Source organism: Chiloscyllium punctatum, chromosome 11, assembly GCF_047496795.1.
Source record: "Chiloscyllium punctatum isolate Juve2018m chromosome 11, sChiPun1.3, whole genome shotgun sequence".
NCBI lineage: Eukaryota > Metazoa > Chordata > Chondrichthyes > Orectolobiformes > Hemiscylliidae > Chiloscyllium > Chiloscyllium punctatum.
The window spans coordinates 96,866,812-96,883,252 of NC_092749.1; the positions used below are offsets into that span (position 1 = coordinate 96,866,812).

Below are 16,441 nucleotides of genomic sequence, written 5' to 3' on the forward strand. Positions count from 1 at the left end.
CAGATTGCAGAAACTCTATTTTGCATCAAGTGCTTTTTAAGAGTATCTGCATGCCCCTTACAACTTGACAGACAGAAATGATCACATACTCGTCTGGTTTTATTTATACTTAGATTACAAAGAATCTATTTTCCTCAGTGGAAAAATTAAATAGTATCTCTCTCTCTACAACAGTATTTTTGTTTGTGTCTTTTTGTAATAATTTTCAATTGAAACCAGACAATGAATTTGAATAGGTTTTCAGATCCACTTCAAAACATTTCATTCTTTTTAACTTCAGAAAGCAAGTCAAGCTGAGAGAGAGAGCTGCAGAGACAGACATTCAAATTGTTCACATTTACTGTTTGGAAACAGTGATTTGTTTTCATAAGATTTGTTTAACCAGCTGCGGTGGGTGAGTGAAACATCAATTATCAGTTGAATGAAAAACCACAGATGCCTTATGAGGTAATTCATTTTTTTGTAAATTAACTTGATGAGGGGGAAAGAGGTATTGTGAGTACTTGGGGAAGTTGGTTAGTCAGGAATCAAGCTAGAGTTGAAATTTGGGTGATACTGATATTAAGAAGTTCAGATGGTGACTAATAAATATTGAGTTCCTATGTATTTGGGGCAAGTGGAAAGTTGTTGAAATTAAGAGTAGGAACGTTGGCATTAAAATTTGGGGAGAAGGGTTTCTAAATTAGAGTGACAGAGCAGCAGGCAAAACTATCTCATATTTTATAAGTTTTTAAGGACTTGACATTTCTTATTTGCATCATAATTGTTTTATTGTTAGGTTTTGAAATTAGGAAAAGTAAGGACTGTAGATGCTGAAGATCAGAGTGAAAACCTGTGGTGCTAGAAAAGCACAGCAGGTCAGGTAGCATCCAAGGGAACAGGAGAATCAATGTTTTGGGCATAAGCCCTTTCAGGGTTTTATGCCCGAAACATTGACTCTCCTGCTCCTCGGATGCTGCCTGACCTGCTGTGATTTCCTAGCGCCATAGGTTTTAAAATTAGATGACTAATGTAGAGAAATAGATGTGGGGAGCTGCAAAAGTTTAAGAACTGGGCAGGCTTCTTGGAGGAGATATTGAAGAACTATGTAAGTGCAGACCCGGGAATTTGGCTCTGGCAAAAGCGTTTATCATCACTGATCCCTAAATGAACTGTTAAATTTAATCATGGCTAAATTTAATGATACTTCAAATCAACTTCACTCAATCTGAGTGAATACTTACCCTAGCATTCGGAAGGTAGCAGATCATGTGTTTCTGGCTGCAGTTGGGGGAACAGCTTTCAATACTTTAACAATACACTTGACCACACTACCCCACACATCCCTATTAACCCTTTTTCTGTGGTTTCTAGCTTTTGAGCCCCTCAGAGTTGCTATTTGTGTCTGTACAATTAGGTATCCAGTACAGCACGTCCGTCAAGTAGCATAATACCCTGAAGGAGGCTTTTACTACAGATCATCTTCCTCTGCCACCACAATGCACCCCCCCCCCCCCCCCCCCCCCCCTCCGAACCTGCAGCTCATTATGTGGTTATTACTTGCCCTACTTTGCTAACTATGTCTTTCTTGGTGTAAAGTAACCATCTCATTTAAGGTGTGTTTCTGAGATCACCCACGCTCACTTCCTGGTATGGTGGTGCAGTAGCTCCAATTATACTCTAAATCACAGAATCTTGAATTAGATGAGTTTATCTCCTCATTTTACAGCTTTGGTAGTCCCAGACAGTCATGTTTCAAGACCTCTTAGCTTGGAGTTTTTGTCCAACATCACAATAAGAAGAAAAAATTTAGCTCCTTAAGATTGTAATTCAATTTGAGATTTACTTTTCTTCTCTACTAATCTGTTATGAAAATTTCAATTGACCTCCACCTCAACATTTTTTTTGGATGGAGAGAGCTGTGGTTAGGTGGGTGATGGTCGACGGAGTACCTGATTTATACTGAAAGCAAACAAATGCTGGAAATCACAGGGTCAGGCAGCATCTGTGGAGAGAGAGCAAGCTAACGTTTCAAGTCTAGATGACTCTGCAGAGCTCTGCAAATCTGAATAATTTGCTCTTGATTTAAGCTGTCCTATATGTGAACTCAATGTGCCTTTCTACTGCAATAATGTACGTGTAATAAGCTAAGTAGCGTTCTATATTGCTGTTAGTCCATGAAGTTTGCACAGATTCATGATGGTCTAAATGACTAGCTTAAACTGTCAAAGGTGAGTTCACATGTTTCTAGTATTTAGAAACTAATTAAACCACTTTCTTTTAGAAAATGCCTGATGGGACACGAGAGCTTTGCTGTGATTAAGGCTTGCACCTTTGAGCCAACGCAGTGCCACACTTGACAAGGCAGAATACGAATGGCCCAGGCAAGTCAACAAATTGATATTCAGGTTCTGCATGACCTGCGGCAAAAGTTCCCTGAAGTACCTGAGTGTGTTGTCTCCCACTGTATCCTGCAGGTAAGATGCTGTAAAATCAAAGACACTGATTTCCATAATCTTATAATTGTAGTTATTGGATCAATGATGTGAGACCTTGCGGAACGTTTCAGGGAACACCTCTGGGACACCCGCACTAACCAACCCAACCGCCCCGTGCTGAACGCTTTAGCACCCCCTCTCACTCCACCAATGACATGCAGGTCCTTGGCCGCCTCCATCGCCAGACCCTGGCCACACAACGCCTGGAGGAAGAGCATTTCATCTTCTGCCTAGGAACTCTCCAACCACACTGGATGAATGTAGATTTCTCCAGCTTTCTCATTTCCCCTCCCCCCACCTTATCTCAGTCCCAACTCTCTGATTAAGCACTGCCCTCTTGACCTGCAATCTTCTTCCCGACCTCTCCACCCCCACCCCCTCTCCGGCCTATCACCCTCACCCTCACCTCCTTCCACCTATCATATTCCCAGCACCCCTCCCCCAAATTCCCTCCCCCCTACCTTTTTATCTCAGCCCGCTTGGCACACCAGCCTCATTCCTGAAGAAGGGCTTATGCCCGAAACGACGATTCTCCTGGTTCTTGGATGCTGCCTGGCCTGCTGTGTTTTTCCAACACCACATTTTTCAACAGTGATGTGAGAACCAATGCATTTTATTTGCAGACCCTATTAAACCTTATTCATCATGGCAATGTTTGTTTGTAAAACTCCAGTAGGTGTACTCACAATACACACTCACACCACTTCTAAGATTGTTCTAAACTCCTTTCTCTCCCTCATATCCCATCATTTCCATCTTCACCCCACATTGCCTGATGTACGCCCACTCTCCACCTCAATCCTGCCTCTCTCTCCTTCTTCCCCTTCCCTTGTTCCTCCCCTCACTCCCCCTGTCTCCCTGCTTCTCACTCACCTCTCTCTTCCCCTGGTCCCATGCTCACCTCTCTCCATTTCCCCTTATACAGCCTCTTCTTTCATTTGAACTCTCCTAATTACCTCTTCTCTCATTCTCCCATCAATCCACTTATCCCAACCTACCCTAGCTCTTCTATCCTTTCTACCCCCACCTCTCTTTCCTCCTTTCCCTCCTTCCCTCTGTCCTTCCTTCAGACCCCCCCCAACTCCCTCCTCTTTTTCACCCGCCCTAACTCTCTCCGTCCTCACTTCCCTTCTTCGTCTGTGACCCCCATCCCTTATTATGAACTGTACACGTATTCACTACCGCTAACCTAACATAATCAGGTGAATTGACATTTGGAAAGCCGAAGGGTGAAATTGATAGCTGAAATTTTGAAGTAGTTTGAACAATGTGTTTTTTTTTCTTCTTTTGGAATTTAAATAAATTATTAGCCAAGAATTTAAATAACTTTGTATTCATATTTAAATGAATAAATTTGCATTTTCCCACATTATAATTCTATTCTACTTTAATAGGAAGTGGCAAAAAGTTGGGGAAATAGAATTATAATATGGGAAAATGCAAATTTGTTTATTTGGAAAGGGGAACAAAAGAACAGAATATTATTTAAATGGAGAAAAACTGCAGAAAGCTGCAACATAAAGGGACTTGGAGGTACCTCTGCACAGAACACAAAGGTAGCACAGAAGTGTAGCAGGTAATCTGAAAGGCTAATGGAATGTTGGCCCTTATTTCAAGTGGTTTAAAACATGAATAGAAAAATCTTACTGCAACTGTACAAGGTGCTGATGAGACCAGATCTGGAGTACTGTGAGCAGCTCTGATCCCCTCATTGGAGGAAAGATATCATTTTATTAGAGGCAGTTCAGAAAAGGTTCACTACGCTGATCCTTACTATGGAGAATATGAGGACTGCAGATGCTGGAGGTCAGAGGGTCGAGAAGTGTGGCACTGGAAAAGCACAGCAGGTCAGGCAGCATCCAAGGAGCAGGAGAATCGATGTTACGGGCATAAGCCCTTCATCAGCAATGGGAGAAGGGGTGGGAGTGGATTGTGGGTGGGAAGGGGGCTGAGAGATAAATAGGATGGTGGGGTTGAGGCTGGGGAAGATAGCTGGGAAGGCGATAAGTAGATGGAGGTGGATGGTGATGGTGATAGGGTGGAGCAGCTAGGTAGGAAGGAAGATGGACAAATAGGACAGTTCAAGAGGGCAATGCTGAGGTGGAAGGAGGGGAGATGAGGAAACTGGTGAAATCAACATTGATGCCGTGAGGTTGGAGGGTCCCTAGGCGGAAGATGAGGTATTCTTCCTCCAGGTATCGAGTGGCTAGGATTTGGCGGTGGAGGAGGCCCAGGGCTTGCATGTCCTTGGCGAAGTGGGAGGGTGAGTTGAAGTGGTTGGCCACAGGATGATGGGGTTGTTTGGTGCATGTGTCCCAGAATTCTTCCCTCAAATGTTCTGCGAGTTGACGTCCTGGCTCCCCAATGTAGAGGAGACCACACCGATTGTAATGGACACCATAGATGAGGTGTTTCGATGTGCAGGAAAATCTCTGCCGGATGTGCAACCAAATGGCATCAATGTCGATTTCACTAGTTTCCTCATCTCCCCTCCCCCCACGTCATTCTGGATCCAACTCTCCAACTCTGCACCACCCTCTTGAACTGTTCATCTTCCTTCCTACCTATCCACTTCACCCTCTCCTCCAACCTATCACCGTCATCTTTCCCCACCTCCACCCTCCTATTTATCTCTCAGCTCCCCCGTCACCACCCCTGATGAAAGGCTTATGCCCGACACCCCAATTCTCCTGCTCCTCGGATGTTGCCTGATCTGCTGTGCTTTTCCAGTGCCACACTTTTCGACTCTGATCCTTGCTATGGAGGGACTGTCTTATGAGGAAAGACTAAACAGGTTGAGACTCTACTCACTCGAGTTTAGAAGAATGAGGGGTGATCTCATTGAGAGATATAGAATTCTTAAAGGGCTTGACAGGGTAAATGCAGAGAGGATGGTTCTCCTTACAGTAGAGTCTATAAACAAAGGGCATGGTCCTCATAATAAACAGACACAAATTTAGGACTGAGATGAGGAGGAATTTCTTCTCTAAAAGTGCTATGAGTCTTTGTAACTCTGCCACAGAAAGCTGTGGGGAACAGATTCTTTGTGTATATTTAAGGCTGAGAGAGATTCTTGGTCAGTAGGGGAATCAAGAGTTATGGGGCAAGGGCAGGAAAGTGGGTTTGAGGAATGTTGGGCAGTCATGATTCTATTGAACAGCAGAGCAGGCTCGAGCAGCCAAAGAGCCTGCTCCTGTTCCAATTTCTTATGGTCTTGTGGTCTTACTAAGTGGCTGCATTAATTTGTTTCCTAATTTTCTGTTGCTGTTTTGTTTTCTAGAACGGTAACAATTTGGATGCTTGCTGTAAGTTCTTATCTCAAGAAAGCACCAAATATCTTTATGGAGAAGGGGACCTGAATTTTTTGGATGAGTCCAGCATTTCTGGGCTTCACAATCACATGTCTGAACTAAATCTAGATGTCCAGTCCCAGAATGTGTATCAGCACTGGAAGGAAAGGAGTCAATTGAATGGAAACAGAACTGTGCCTCATGGTGTCAGTGATGGAGCACTTCCAACTGCTCTAACTAGCTATGAGCCTACACAGCAACCACAGGTAACACCAACACAGTTGGCTGCAGGCTTAAATATGTTTGGAACTATGGATATGAGTCGCAGCCCTTCTTCAACGCAGCAACTTGGACTTCTTCAGCCATTGGGCTCCAAGGGACTATCGAGTACAGCCCAACAAATACCCAGGTTCAACCCAATTACTGTCACTCTAGCTCCCAACCTTCAGACTGGCCATAACACTCCTACATCTTTGCACATACGAGGTGTGCCTCCACCTGTACTTAATAGCCCCCAAGGTAATTCTATCTACATTAGGCCTTACGTGACAACACAAAGCAGTTCAAACCGCCAGATGTCACAGCAGCCTGGCTGGATAGCTGGGCAAAATACCAGCACTCCTCAGTACAGTCATAATCAACAACAGCAGCTCTTCCAAGCTCCACAGTACTCACAACCGCAGCAGATGGAACAAGTGGCAGGCTTCTGTGCTCCTGCTACTTCACAATGTGGTTCAGCATATACCTCATCCCAACAGTCTGTGCACCCAGGCCAACAAAACCACCAGACGTCTCATGTGTACATGCCTATCAGCTCCCCCACAACGTCTCAAGTTCCTCCTTATCAGTCCTCAAATAATGCACATCCTTCAATTTACAGTCAATATAATATTCAGAACATCTCAACAGGGTCACGGAAAAACCAAATTGAGATCAAACTTGAATCACCACAGAGGAGTAATGCAACAATGCTGCGTCCCTCCAATTCTCGCACAGCCCCTTCACCTTCCATTAGCAGCCAGTCGGGAGGCAGGAGTCAACCCACAGTTTACATTTCTGCAAGCCCCCCATCATGTGAGGAGATAGTTGGACGCAACCAGCCGAAGCTCTATATCTCGGCAAATTCTACATCCGGTGATGAGCCGGTTCTGCGAAATCAGCCCACTGTGTACATATCAGCAAACCCAGGTTCAGCATCTTCCTCCCGAAGTGCTGCAGGACAGATTAGCATGGGTCCACAGCAGGGTGCTTTCATTCAACCCGCCTACATCCGTCATCACCCACCCAAGAGTCGGAGTGCAGGCAATTGCAATACTGCCACTTCTCCTAGAGTGGTGGTCACCCAACCCAATACCAAGTACACTTTTAAGATTACAGTTTCACCAAATAAGCCACCTGCCATTTCCCCTGGGGTTGCATCACCAACATTTGAACCTTCTAATCTCTTAAGCCTACCCGATCATTATGTGGAGCCTGAACCTGTCCAGCATTTGCAACTAGCAACTGATCCTGCTTCAACTCGTGACAATCGAATCAGTGAGATGCGAAGGATGAGTGCAGGATCTGATGATGCTGCCTATACAGAAGGTACTGCGAATTTTAGAAGTTTGTCTTTTTCAAGTTTTAATTCTTCTTGTTTCAGCCAGTGTCTATCACAATGGGTTTCTTTTCAATAGGTTAAAATTGAAAGGCAATAGATTGCATGCTATGCTATTGTATTCCTTGCAAGGGGCAATAGATTTCTGCAAGGACTTGATGAATGGAAAATTATCCTGTACCTTTGGAGTATGGTAAAATCTGCTTGGAAAGAGCAATAACTTTGACTGGTCTTTTTAGGTGAAGATGTCAATGAGTACCTCCTCACGACTTTATATAGTTCTGTTTTTTGCCATACTGTCTTGCCTTGCCAGCTATACAGTGGGACAGCAAAGTTACTGAAATATACAGAGTATGAATAGTACAAACTTAAAGCTAATTCAAGTTTTTTAAGAAAAATTGCTGTATTAAGTGTTTTATTTACGGTACAGTATTGAAGCTTGATGTGATGCTCTACTGTAATCCTGCTATACACCAAGATTATATGGCTACTCCTATTCTGTTAATATTGCAGCATGCCTACTGAACACCTGCTGTCACCTAATTTTGCAGAAGTCCCTCCGTTCTCCATATTGTAATGACAGAATTATGCTGCTTCTCATAATATTTTGAGTACTGAAATCCCTGCACTGCATATTCTATCACTGCTACAGATTGGCTTTAGGATTGATTGGTTAATATGTGAAGATAATAGTTCAAACTTCAGAGTTTAGGTTTAATGATTCAGAATGTGATATAGTTGCTGTAAAGATTGTGACTTAAAGTTGAATCGTACATAAAAGTAAGGCATTAATATTAATCTAAATATACTAGAAAAGGCAAAGAGAAGAAGTAACTTGGCCCTGGCTCATTTGAATGAATTGACATGTAAAGTTGAACATGGCAAAGGTTTGCTGCTACTATTAACATTTACATGATGTGCAAAACAACATTTTGTACTTTTGAAATCATTTTTATTGTACCAGTTTGTCTTTAGCTACACTTTTTCTCCTCAAATAATGGTAATTTGAAAGAAACTAATACCAAGTATTGGATGTACATTAAGATAAACCTATTGATTTGAAGTAATTAAAAACCAAGAAAAGTCTGACCAAATAAAAAGGATTTTAAAAAATTTTGCGCTTGGTTCATTATGTTGTACAGAATTATATTTTGTCCGCTACCCAGTGGTCTGTAAGTTGATTTGCTGATATGCTTTTCAGCTTTACTAGTGCATCAGAAGGCCAGAATGGATCGACTCCGTCGAGAACTTGAGCTGGAGAAAAGAAAGCTAGACAAACTGAAAAGTGAAGTTAATCAGATGGAAAGTGACCTTACCCAAAGACGCATGAAACGATCAAATTCGGCCTCCCAAATCCCATCGGTACGATTAACAATTCAGTAATGCTTTCCAAATTTACTTGCCTTCGTTTAAATCTGAGCTGTTCACATTGGTTTATGTAATACAAAATAACATTTTAAATAATTTTGTTTTAAGTTCATGCTGTAAAGGTGTCACTTGTTCAATCTTACAGTTGTATTCGGTGCTGAAAATTCTTGAAAAGTGGGGTTCCATAATTTGGTAAACTCAAATTTTAATTAAAGTTAGTAGGGACCTTAACTTAACAATCATTGGATTCCCTTGGTAAATGTTCAACTCAGCCTTCAGTTCATAGTAAAATAGTGACATTTCAAACTTTGTTTCTGCCTTATAAAACTGCAAGTACGCAGTAATTTGAATTGAGTACGGTAAATGATCTAAGACATTAAAACTATAATCTGATATCATAGATATTTGTTGTCTTTGAAGTTGCTGAGATAATGCACCTTGGTCTTTCAGTTAGAGGAAATGCAGCAGCTGAGAAGCTGCAACCGCCAGCTGCAGATCGATATAGACTGCATAACAAAAGAGATTGACCTGTTTCAAGCTAAAGGTATGTATAATTTCAAATAAATTGAAGCCATTAATCTGGTGTACTAACCAGTTTTCTTTATAAATAGCTTAATTATATTTTTTCATAAATGTCCACTAGTCTATAAGCAACACCTTGTTCTCGCTGTCTCCTGAAAGGCTCTGTTTGCTGGATGTTCAGGGACTGGCTTTCCTCACATCTTTGTCTCTGTTTTTTTAATGTCCTTTTATTGAGACTGTTGACTTCTCCTTTCAGTAAAGGATGAAGAGGGTGACCTACACAAGAGGTAGAAGGATGTCACTTTCCCGAAGTGGTGGGGGGTGGACTTGTAAGGGAATCAGCCAGAAAAATTGAGTTACATTTGAAGAATAGTAGAGCAGGTTGGAGAGGGAGGTGATGGTTTAATGTTGTTATAGCAAGATTACTAATCCAGAAACCTAAGTTTCATGGGACTCCAGACCAACAACATGGTTGAATCATAACTGCCTTCTGGGCAATTGGGGTTGATCTTGTCAGTGGCATCCATATCCCATGAATGATTTTCTTTTACAAAAATCACTCCTTATCCTGTCCTGCTACCTTTCAATGATTCCTGGACCTCCAAGCTTGATTCCTGCACCTCCAAGCTTGATTCCTGCACCTCCAAGCTTGATTCCTGCACCTCCAAGCTTGATTCCTGCACCTCCAAGCTTGATTCCTGCACCTGCAAGCTTGATTCCTGCACCTCTTTTATAATATCATTTATTTTATGTTATTTTTCTGCAGTCTTTCTACCAAAATGAATCCCTTCACATTTCTCTGCATTAGGTTTCATTAGCCACTTGTCTATCCATTCCACCAGCTTGTCAGAGCTTTTGAAGATCTCCCCAGGATTCACCAAAGTTCTGTCTCATATGCCAAATTAGAAATTGTGGTCTGTACACTAAGGGCTAGATCTATATTAGGAAGAGCAGGAGTCCGACCATCAATCCACTATAATCCTTCCCCTCGTCTGAAAAAGCTGTTTATTCACTGTCAACGGGGGTGGTACCAGGGGACTGGAGAGTGGCGAATGTTGTGCTCCTGTTCAAAAAAGGGAATAGGGATAACCCCGGGAATTACAGGCCAGTTAGTTTTACTTCGGTGGTAGGCAAAGTAATGGAAAGGGTACTGAGGGATAGGATTTATGAGTATCTGGAAAGACACTGCTTTATTAGGGACAGCCAGCACGGATTTGTGAGGGGTAGGTCTTCCCTTACAAGTCCTATTGACTTCTTTGAGGACGTGACCAAGCATGTGGATGAGGGTAGACAGTGGATGTAGTGTACATAGATTTTAGTAAGGCATTTGATAAGGTTCCCCATGGTAGGCTTATGCGGAAAGTCAGGAGGCATGGGATAGTGGGAAGTTTGGCCAGTTGGATAGAGAACTGGCTAACCAGTTGAAGTCAGAGAGTGGTGGTAGAGGGTAAATATTCACCCTGGAGCCTAGTTACAAGTGGAGTTCCGCAGGGATCAGTTCTGGGTCGTCTGCTGTTTGTAATTTTTATTAATGACTTGGAAGAGGGAGTCGAAGGGTGGGTCAGTAAATTTGCAGACGATACGAAGATTGACGGAGTTGTGGATAGTGAGGAGGACGTTTGTCGACTGCAAAGGGACTTAGATATGATGCAGAGCTGGGCTGAGGAGTGGCAGATGGAGTTCAACCCGGTCAAGTATGAGGTTGTCCATTTTGGAAGGACAATAAAGAATGCGGAATACAGAGTTAACGGTAGGGTTCTTAGTAAGGTGGAGGAGCAGAGGGATCTTGGGGTCTATGTTCATAGATCTTTGAAAGTTGCCACTCAGGTGGATAGAGCTTGTAAGAAGGCCTATGGTGTATTAGCGTTCATTAGCAGAGGGATTGAATTCAAGAGTCGTGAGGTGATGTTGCAGCTGTACAGGACCTTGGTAAGGCCACATTTGAAGTACTATGTGCAGTTCTGGTCGCCTCATTTTAGGAAAGATGTGAAAGTTTTGGAGAGGGTGCAGAAGAGATTTACCAGGATGCTGCCTGGCATGGAGAATAGGTCGTACGAGGATAGGTTGAGAGTGCTAGGCCTTTTCTCATTGGAACGGCGAAGGATGAGGAGAGACTTGATAGAGGTTTATAAGATGATCAGGGGAATAGATAGAGTAGACAGTCAGAGACTTTATCCCCCAGGTACAACAGAGTGTTACAAGGGGACATAAATTTAAGGTGAAGGGTGGAAGGTATAGGGGGGTTGTCAAGGGTAGGTTCTTTACCCAGAGAGTGGTGGGGGCATGGAATGCGCTGCCTGTGGGAGTGGCAGAGTCAGAATCATTGGTGACCTTTTAAGCAGAAATTGGATAGGTACATGGATAGCTGCTTAAGCTAGGACAAATGTTCCGCACAACATCGTGGGCCGAAGGGCCTGTTCTGTGCTGTATTGTTCTTTGTTTTTTGCTTCTTTTGACAGCCAAGTTTATATCACTATTGTCACTTTGTTTTTATTCCACGTACTTTATCTTTGTTCTCTTTGTTATTGTGCATTGTTGTCAGCAATCACTTGCTAATGAGTATGAATGTCCACTGAGGAAATTCTGTATCGCTGATCATGGGTGCTGTGGTTCCGTGTGTGGCTGATGAGTTTGATTCTAGATCCATATCAGGTATTTGCAGGTGTTTCCTGGAAGTGAGATTGGAGGTTGCTGTTTCAAAGTTGCTGTTGTAAAATACCTGATCTGATGCTTTTTTGGAAGTCCTTGTAAAGTATTAACTACATTAACCTTGTCTGATACCGCAACCTGCATTGCTCAAGTGAGTCTCAATTTATTTCCCAAGTAATTTTTCCAGAAGCTTCCCTACCACTGAGGCTCAATTGACTGGCCTCTAGTTGCTGGGTTTATCTTTACACTGTTATTCTCAATAGGTATAACATTTGCAGTTCTCAAGATTGCTAGTACTACCCTGAAGGAAAATTACAAATTGCCTCCAATTTCCACTTGCACTTTTTTCTCTTTAAGGCATTTCATTCAGTCCTTAAACCTTATTAACTTTAAGTACAGGTAGTTCTTGAATAACATGCATTCTGGCAGCGCAATTTGCTTATAACATCGCTGAGGAACTAAGGAATGGTATTTTCGAGCAGTCTTGCCTTTTGTTTGCAATCGCGATTCCAGCAGTGATTGTTTCCCGTGTTTTGTTCTGTGCACTGGCTGATCTCTGCCCGTTTCTGCACATGCACTGATGTCAGCTGCCAACAGAGCAGCTTTCTGTGAGAGGTGCTGTGCAGAGAGAGCTTTCTGAGAGAGATACATTGAGCAGCTTCCTATAAAAGGTACACTACTCCTAGATTACCCCTTTTCTTTGAAAAATGGAAGGGTCTAATGATAGGCATGTTAGCAAGAAGCGTCCTGGTGATAAAGTTGTGGGTGGTGAACACAAAAAGGCTATAACACTGGAAGAGAAGTTAGATATTCTGAAGTGTTTTGAGTGTCAGGAAAGAATACGTGACATCGGAATGACGGAGTATACCTATGTACCATGGTGACCCTCTGTCCCTGCATTAACAATATTTTTTAAATGTACTATTAATTTTACTTTTGTTAAATATGATGTATACCTTCATTCAGGCTACTATAGTTTGTTAGACATTTGGGTGATTTTTGAGCAATTGTAAGTGATATATTTTGCTGGTTTTCCCATAGTTTTTCCTACTTTTCCCATAGGCCCCAGTATTTAGATTAAGCGAGTTTTGCTGGAACGCAGCTATGGCGTTATAGGAGAACTAGCTTTACAAGCAGTCTAATATCACCTCTGTATCAACTTCAAACCCTTCTTGTTTCTGAACTAACTCCTCTTCTTTCAGTATGATCTGAACAGTGTCTTCCTTAATTAAGAGAAATGCACAGTATTACTTTATTACCAAAATCTCGTCCCTGTCCCAACACAAATCCCCTTTTCAGACCCTAATTGGCCGCCCTCTTATTGTACTTGCACTGTATGTCTTTAGAACATTTTCAATTCCCTCTGTAAGCTACCAGTATAATTTCTTTCTTAGCCTGCTGTTTCTTGTATTATCCACCTGACATTATCTTAAGCACATTATTTTTGCTGTACCCCTCCCCTTAATGGGAATATGCTTTGACTGTTTTCAACTGTACCTTTAAAGGCAGCCCATTGTTCAGTTAGTTTTTAAGCTGCTAAGTTTTTATTCCCAATTTATCTGAGCCAGATTTGTTCATCATGATACTTGGGTTATTGAATATTTAATTCTGTTCCTAGATGTTCCACCTTGAAGCACTGTGTGATATAACCCATTATCTCTCTTTGCAGGACCACACTTTAACCCCAGTGCTATCCACAACTTTTACGATAACATGGGATTTCGAGGTCCTGTGCCACCTAAACCGAAAGGTAGGAGAGCCACTCTAAATGAATTTAGTGGAACTTGCATTATGAAAGGACTTTGTCAACTATTCTCAAAATCACCCTTTTTGACCAAGCTTTTGGTCACCCTTAATCATTCTGTCATATTTGAAATTTTAAAAAAAATATTTGCTTCACAGGAAGGATAATAAGATTTTCTTGTGTTGAATTTTTTAAGAAGTGCATTCAAACAAGTTTTTAGAAGAATGACAAGGTGCTGACCACCAAAACTAGTAAAACCTGGAGATAAGCTAAGTCAAGAAGTGGTGATTATAATTTGATTTGGGTAGGGGAGGGATGGATATGATTAAATCATTTTTAAATTCTCAACTAATTTTCTTGCATTAATCCATTAAATTAATCAAATTTGAGAAAGTTGGGAAACCATTATTTTCAACACCATTTAACATTTTTGTTTCCAACAGAGCAGAAACCTGCAGCTAAACCATCAAAACCAATAATTGATCCAGAGGAGGATGAAGGGGCTCAATGGAACTGTAGCACCTGTACCTTCCTGAACCATCCAGCCCTGATTCGCTGTGAACAGTGTGAGATGCCCAAGCATTTCTGAGCCATAACGCTCCCAGTGAAAGAACGAATGCCTCAACAGATGCTGGGATAAAGGAATTGTTTACAAAGACTGTAGTAACTAGCAGATACAATGCTGGAAAGAATTTTAGTATGGACCAGGTGGTCTTTTTCATGGAGATTATAATTTCAGCACAATGGTTTTTGGGATTGAACGCACAGCTTCAAGATTCAGCAGTCGAGTGCTGGGGCCTGAGCTAATACCAGGTTTGCCCATACCAGATACACCTTCACCAAGCAAAAGAGAAGTTTTTCACAAAGCCACATCTGTATGAACTGCTGTGGGTCTTATTGTCTCTTCTGACCTATCTTCCACAATTTCCTCCCAAGATGCATTTTTAAAGAGAAAACATGTAACAAATCTCAGGACGCTACAGATGGAAATGATTAATACATTTGATAAGTAAAAACAACTAAATGAGCTGTAAGAACAGCAGAGGGCTTTTGTAAAGCTAGACTTAGAGGAGCACCTGAGAGTGGGTGGAACAGAATGTGTGCATCACTAATAAACCTCACTGCTCTGATCACCTTTCTGCTCCAAAACTTTCATAAAATTCAGCTTTGGGATGACCAAATGCTCCAATGTATCCTACAATGCATACAGTCTACTCTTCAAGCTTCCTGTACTGAGCCCTACAGATCCGGGAAGTTCCAGGTTGACTCCTACCTGTGTGCTCAGTTAGCTCAGGTCAGTAGGGATGCTGCATGTACAAGAGATGGTGAAGAAAACATCAACAATTGCTGCTCCTAATTCCTATCTGTTAACCCTTCTGCTGGAAAGAGAGAATGCATACTCACCTGGTGAGAGCAGGTTAGGGTTTGGTTATGATGACTGGCCAACTAGCATTCACATGAAGAATGGGTAATCAGGTGGACTGGCACTGGTGAAACCATGTGTGCTGTTACCAAACCTTAGAGGAGGTGGGGAGAAATTTGGGGAGAAACGTTTCTTCTCTTTTCCTCTGTTCCCGAGTTTCCTGTATTACCTGTATGTATCATGCTTTAGACATTGGTAGATAACTTCATTGAGCGGTTTTTAGTAAAATCTTTTTGTCTCGATCACCTTGATACCTATGAGAAGTGAAGCCTTAAATTAACTTAAGAAAACAAAGCTATGTATAAAGCAGCTTTCAGTGGCCTTTCTGTACAGCATTTCTATAAATTATGCTCTTGAAGAGACCTACAAATGCAGTTTCCAAGACAACAGTGTGATGTTCTTGTGAGAAATATATATATATATTTTTTAAAATGATATGCAGTGCTTGATCAAGACTCTCCTGGCACTGTATAATGGTATAGTGCTTAAGTACAGCTTTCAAAGAGGAAAGAAGAATGAGGTCAACAGCTGAGGTTTTTAATAGACCAGGTACACTCAGTTGCTGTATCATGCACTCTTTGCATCTAAATTACCTGCTATTTTCAATTTTTGTAAGCACCAGCTTTCTATTTTGTTCTGTTGTTTATGTTGTTGAATTGGCCTCACTTGATAATTCTAAAAGTTTTAGTACAAAAAAAGTGTTTTACAGTACGATTAGAGTATATATAAAAACATATTGTCACACAGTGGTCTGAGCTTCATCTGCAGGTCTAAATGAAAATTGATTGGTTTTACGTTTTATTAATAAAACATAATGGGATATCTTAAGTTGAGTTTTCCATTTTAATTAGGTACGTCGTCTTTTTGGCACAAAAGCTATTTATCGAAGAAGGAGAATTTGAAATTTTACTTGAATATCACTGAGTTTGTATAGGCATTTGTGAGAGAGATTCCCCATTTATGATTATCTTCTAGTATGATGGAGAGAGATCACCATAACTCAATGCTCCAGGATCTTGAATGGTATTTGTGGCAGAGAGTGCCCATTACGTATCTGCTGTAGCATCTCAGGTACTCTAGATGGCAAAGGAATCTCCTTATATCTCAATTTAGTGATATTGCTGGTACTAGGTTTAAGCTCAGCACAGACTACAGGAATAAAATGTTCCTCTTTGATATATGCATATGTATTGAGAGGAAATAACAATGAAAAAATAAAATCAAAGGACTTATCCCTTTCGAGAGCTATTCAAATTCATACATTTTGTTTTTCTTTGAAAATGCCAGGCAATACCCAGATAATTCAGTATAATACAGCAGATCTGCAAAAACATGAGCACTTTTGGATCTAGGAGGTAAGCATGTGACTTT

The 16,441-nt window shown here is 41.5% G+C and overlaps 1 protein-coding gene across 9 annotated transcripts in view; it reads left to right on the top strand.

Annotated features, from left to right (window-relative positions):
- Positions 1 to 15,898, top strand: part of tab2 (TGF-beta activated kinase 1 (MAP3K7) binding protein 2) — a 37,717-nt gene extending 21,819 nt beyond the window's left edge. For 3 of the 9 annotated variants that reach the window (XM_072581329.1, XM_072581327.1, XM_072581330.1), the window contains exons 3-9: positions 281 to 447; positions 2,264 to 2,456; positions 5,758 to 7,354; positions 8,566 to 8,726; positions 9,183 to 9,276; positions 13,573 to 13,653; positions 14,091 to 15,898. In XM_072581329.1, coding sequence (XP_072437430.1) covers positions 2,355 to 2,456; positions 5,758 to 7,354; positions 8,566 to 8,726; positions 9,183 to 9,276; positions 13,573 to 13,653; positions 14,091 to 14,236 — 2,181 coding nt within the window. In that variant the 5' untranslated portion in view covers positions 281 to 447; positions 2,264 to 2,354 and the 3' untranslated portion in view covers positions 14,237 to 15,898. The remainder of the gene's footprint in view (positions 1 to 280; positions 448 to 2,263; positions 2,457 to 5,757; positions 7,355 to 8,565; positions 8,727 to 9,182; positions 9,277 to 13,572; positions 13,654 to 14,090) is intronic. The other 6 variants (XM_072581332.1, XM_072581331.1, XM_072581333.1 and 3 more) reach the window with 4 other exon arrangements.
- The last annotated feature ends 543 nt before the right edge of the window (positions 15,899 to 16,441 follow it).